Genomic DNA, 5,757 nt, shown 5'->3' on the forward strand with positions numbered 1-5,757 from the left:
CTGACAATTTGAAACGATAATTCCACTTCCGAGACAACTGCCATTAAGTGGCATGTGCCCGAGAGAAAAAACATGGCTTTGGCGCTCAATATCAGTCATATTCCAAGGCACGATCATCAATAGTGGGTCAGCCTCAAAAACATCCATCAAGAGATTATATTATTTGAAAGTGATCCATTGTTCACTCGGTTAGGTCTTCCAAAGACATGTTGGCATTCTAACACCACAACGACCATGGCCCAATCACCTAAACCATGTAAAGTGTTCTGAAACCAGATCAAAACCCCTTTTACAGATAGGAAACATGTATAGGAAGCACATTGCTGGGGTCCATGTATAGGCGAAGGTCTGTTATGAATTAACTCGATGGCCATTGTAAACCAGTTAGGACGAAGGGAAGGAAAGTGGAAGTAGGACATCTAAGGGAGTAACCCAAGGCCTCGTATACCTACTTCCTGCTACATATATTCAATTTGATACCAAAATAGAGTAACTTCACCTAACTAAACAAGCACATACATTTGGTAATTCTCTCAACTCTTTTGCTTTCTACTGCTCAGTCAACTAACTTAAGTATATGAGAGGGTTCCCCGGCCGGCCCCTGAATCCCCTAGGTTACTCTTCTTGTTGTGCACGTGACGACCCACTTGGAGATCCGGTCCAACATTCATTAAACTCATACCAAGTTAGCAAAGTCCAACTTGCTAAGTCCACTCACATCATTATTGTTTTTATCGAAAACGCTAAGTCCACTAAAATCATTAATACAAGCACTCATGGATAAAATTTATCTGCATGTATTATTTATTAGGAGTTATAATGCTCCGATTGTCAAACTCTTTGGGCAAATTAGCAACAAATGAAACTTGGGTAGTGTTGATAGAAGTTTGCAAACAAAGTCAGCATAAGACAAACATTTTTTTCCCCAATAAAGGAAACAAAATGAAAGAACTAGTAATACGTGTGATATACTTCACAGCACAAGGCATGTGAGAAGCAACCTTCTAATAGATGCCAAAGCCATTCCTTCCTTAGTTGAGATTTGGAATATGTTACTTCTATACCAAGTTTGGAATACTTGAAATATCATACTATATATAGAACAACCCTACAGTACCACAGCTACAACTTCATCCCATACAATAGACCAATTACTTCGCATCCTTTAAAAGAAAACTAGTTTGAGGAACAGCTAAACGACAAACTATATATTTTTAATTTATTGCTCGCTATGCCGATCTACTCAGACTCCGATGATCAAGCTCAAGGCCCATCGCATTCGTCGAGAATGTTCGGCCATAGGAGGCCGTTGCATTCCATGTTAGGTGGCCGTAGAGGTAATTGATTGATTATGTCAATGTTGGCTACAAAAATTAATCAGATGTTAAAGTTATGGAAGATGTAAATTCTTGCAGTTGCTGACATTTTGCTGTGGAGGAATAAGACCTATTCAGCATCAATCTTAGCTGCGTTTTCGATCATATGGTTTCTATTTGAGGTGGTTGAGCTTCATTTTATCACTGTTGCATGTTACCTTCTGATGACCTTCATGCTGAGTCTTTGCATATGGATTCAAGCAGCAAGTTTTTTTAAATGGTACGTGCCATTATGTACGTGTCTAATGTCTTAGTGGTAATATATAGTGCGTTTCGACAAGAGTATTCAGACGAAAGGGAGGGGGAGGGAAAGTAAGATTTTTAAAGGAAGAGGGAAGGGAAAAATTAGAAGTATCCATTTTCACTTCTTCAGTCAAACCAATTGAATATGCTTTTTTTCATTTTTAATTCGGAAAGAAGCAATAGTTGAAAATAAAGTTATAATATATTGTTATTTTGAAAATATACAATGAAAAAAATAAAGTAAAATTTCACATAATCATATATGTTCTTATATATTTGTAATGAGATATGAGCAAGTTGGAGTTTCCTGACGTTAGAATTTGAGCATATACCATATAAGAATGGGAGCGGTCATTAAATTTGATGGAAAAGATGGCATTTAGGCATTTAAGGAATTAATTTTATTGTTATCATCATATAATTTAACTACGACATAAAGACAACAAATATAGTAATATAACCCATCTTTTAAAGAATTGAAATATCATTTTATGTTTACAGGAGACCTCCTACAATGTACGACATTCAAATATCAGAATCAACCGGTAGACACATAATATCAAGGATAAATAAGTCATTGACAAAGTTCTACAGAATTTCATGTGGAGAAAACTTCGCACGCTTCTTTGTGGTATGCAATAGCATTCACCCTTACCAACTTCACCATGAATTAACACCAGACATTTTATATTGCTCTTTTGTCTGTACTTTTCAGGTTCTAGTGTCTCTTTGGCTATTATCCATATTTGGTAGCTACTCTAGCGCTCTCAATGTATTATATGTTGGTAAGGTCACGTAACTCATTCTTCTTGTCCGAAATTTGATCTATCCTATCTTAGAGCTCCAACCCCACGACCTAACAACTAATCCCCAATAGCATGCGGTCCTCCATTAGGGACCGATCAAGGGATGAAAAATAACATGTTAGAATTAGTTTGGAAGGAAGTTGGAGGGATTAGGGGAGTGTTTAAATTTTGACATTAGACTTTGTGTTAATTAGTTGATTTAATCATATATTTCTTCCGTTTCCTAAAGATCTTCCCTCTTTTCGTTTAAGTGTGTTTCCAAAAGATCTTCCCTCTTTTACTTTATTCCTTATTTGGAATTTTTTTCCCCCTTTTACCTTCTTATGTCCCTATCATATGGTCCACCATTACATTATTAATTCAATTTTACTCTCTTTCTCTCTCCTACTTTAACTCATTTTTATGTGTTTATTTATCTTAACCCCTTTCTCTCTCATACTTAACCTACTCCCACCGTCCCAATTTATTTGCTACAATTTGCCATTTAGGTGTGTCCCAATTTATTTGCTACATTTGCAAATATTTCCATATATAATACATAGGTCCCACACTTTATTTACAAATTTGCCATCACTCCCTCCTTGTTTTTGTAAATATTTCCATATATAGTACATAGATCCCACAATTTACCTTTTTGCTTTTTTTTTTTTTTGTATGGCAATGGTCCCCACTCCCTCCTTGGTCTTTGTGATAAAGCAAATGTAGCAAATAAATTGGGACGGAGGGAATACTTCACTCCCTATACAAATGGATCATCCTTGATATCTATAGGAACAGTAAGAAGGAAGATCTTTAGGAAACGGAGGTAGTACTTTAATAAGTAATTGCATATTTCGAATCTTTAATATGATACCCAAAATCTTATAATATAATCTCATAATAACTAATTAGCTCCTGTCAGTTAAGATGATAACATGTTGACATTTTGGTTCGACACAAAATCTTTGTCAATCTCTAGAAATCCAACTTGGAAATGAAGTTGTATTTAGTTTTTTTTTTACCATTTCGGATATTGCCTTCTTTTATGTAAACACTATATTGTGCATGATTATACAGTATTTCTCGGCCTGATCACCATTCCAATTCTGTATGAACGGTATGAGAGAGAGGTGGGATACATTGCCACACAAGGGAAAGGAGATATGAAGAGATTGTACAAGAAGTTGGACACAAAATTTCTCAGTAAAATCCCAAGAGGTCCAATCAAGGAGAAGAAATATATGTAATCATTTACATCATGCATGTTGTAAAATGCAGAATACACTGGGCTTAGTGCTCTTATATTTGAAAATAATGTTAAATAAATAAGATCTTACTCCCTATATTTCATCATATAAGCCCTTATATATGCCTTTTCAGACGGAATCCTGGCCATCTTTTTTAGAATTTCGATATATTAAATAGTAATGTCTATTATTATATTTGTATTTGTATCTTTGTCTTCTATCGTGGTATCCTCATTTTAATGAAATATGAAACTTATCAAAACAACGAAATCCCTATTACATTACAATAATAACAGCTTTTGAATTTTGTGCATAATTTTTTTTACATCGTGAAAATTTGTATTAATAAAAAACGAAAGTACAAACTATATAAAATATCCAAACTAATGCCTCTTAAAAAAAAAAGTATCCAAACTATTGAAGAAAACCAAAAGAACACTAACAATAACAACTTGACTATGTAACACCCGAAAATTCCTCCCAACTATAATAAATATCATTTTAAGTAAATAAGAGGAATTTTGAGATGTTACAGTCACGATGATATGCATATCACTAAATAGTAAATTAAAAATCAAACTTGCTAGCTTTTGAAATTAACGCAACGGAAGACTTTAGCAAAAAAAATAACTAAAACGATAAGGTGGAAACTCTTTAAGGCCCCTCATTATAATATAATAAATCCAAAATCCCAGACTTAAGAAAAAAAGAAATAAAACACAATGTCTAATAAAAATAAAATGAAATTCAACTCCAACAACTAACTCCTATGAATGAATATATCTGATCATTACAGAACATACAACCAAATACAAAAGAACAAGGCAGCTAGTGTTCATTACGTACTTAACCAAATTAATGAAATAAAAATCCTAAACATGATATTGAAAACCTATAAACAACAATTCATGCTTGACTTAAAAATTAATAAACAAATGACTCCATAACTTTTATTAATATTGATCTGGCATGGAATGCACACCATCATGATTTTGGAATCATATGGGCTACTAAATCTTGAATAACTAAAGCGTCCTTGACTACCTTTAGTATTGAAAATCAGTATGATCATAGCCCCGAGAAGTGTCCCTGACTAACTTTACTCAGGAAGCTTAAGTAACTTATCTAGCTCGATTATAATAAAATAATTAATTGTATCGTCACACAAGTTAATATATGTAGGAGAAGGTAGTGCAACGACGACTTCTCCCCACATGTTCAATACTCGATAGGGGATCCATCCTATGAGTTTTCATGCAATTCTATTTCTCTTTTAAGTGTGTAATAATTTTATTAGGTCCAACAACATGACAAAATAATAACAAGTGTGAATAGTTATAATTTATTTTTATCTTATAAATAAAGAGTGGTCACATAATAATAACTTCACCAAGATTGATTTTTTGCAAAAAGTAGAGAGAGAGAGAATTTATGGCAGAATAACAGTACTATGCTCTGAAAAACGTACCTTTCCCCTGATTTCAAGGACTATTTATACTATTTGAAATGACTGTTGTACCTTGATGTCACCCTAATTTGAGAGCATATGATTAGCTAAGCAATAAAATGGTGACACGTGGCAGGTACTGATTGGTCAGTACACCTCACCTCTATACAGGGATATAAGTTGCTTTAGCTGGGCCTAAGTACAGATTGAAGTGTTTTAGTACATCTTTTTCCTCAGAAAAGTGTACTTTAGCCCACATAATCTTCTGACCCATGTACTTTACCTTCATAAGCATGCGCCACATGTAAGGCTAGGATGAAGCCACATGTCATCTTGGCAGCCCTTGATTTTTAGGCTACAACATTTGCCGCTTAAAAGAGGAAGTTACCATTTGGGCGCCACGACGGTTGATTTCCTCTTTTAACCGACCTGGAACTGCCCTTCTCGTCTTCAAAAAAGAGGCGCCATTTTGCCGGTCTCCACAGGTCAACCTTCAAGGGCAACGGTTACTTTTACCGGATGAGGGGGTCACTTTTACCCCTCTATAAATATGTGACTTTGTCGTTTCTGAAATCATTTTAACATCTTTGAGAAATCTTCCAGAGAGATAGACTCCGCAATTTTCACTGAGCTTTTTTAGAGAGAGAAATTACTCCCGT

General features: G+C 34.6%; 1 protein-coding gene across 1 annotated transcript; it reads left to right on the top strand.

The window, feature by feature from the left end:
* The first annotated feature begins 1,132 nt into the window (after positions 1-1,132).
* Positions 1,133-3,790, top strand: LOC104896565 (reticulon-like protein B14). The gene is made up of 5 exons (XM_010683327.4): positions 1,133-1,337; positions 1,416-1,596; positions 2,121-2,250; positions 2,335-2,404; positions 3,482-3,790. Exons 1-5 carry the CDS (start codon positions 1,232-1,234, stop codon positions 3,649-3,651), a joined length of 657 nt encoding a protein of 218 aa, XP_010681629.2. The 5' UTR covers positions 1,133-1,231; the 3' UTR covers positions 3,652-3,790.
* The last annotated feature ends 1,967 nt before the right edge of the window (positions 3,791-5,757 follow it).

This window comes from Beta vulgaris, chromosome 6 (genome assembly GCF_026745355.1).
Source record: "Beta vulgaris subsp. vulgaris cultivar EL10 chromosome 6, EL10.2, whole genome shotgun sequence".
In the NCBI taxonomy this organism is placed as follows: Eukaryota; Viridiplantae; Streptophyta; class Magnoliopsida; order Caryophyllales; family Amaranthaceae; genus Beta; species Beta vulgaris.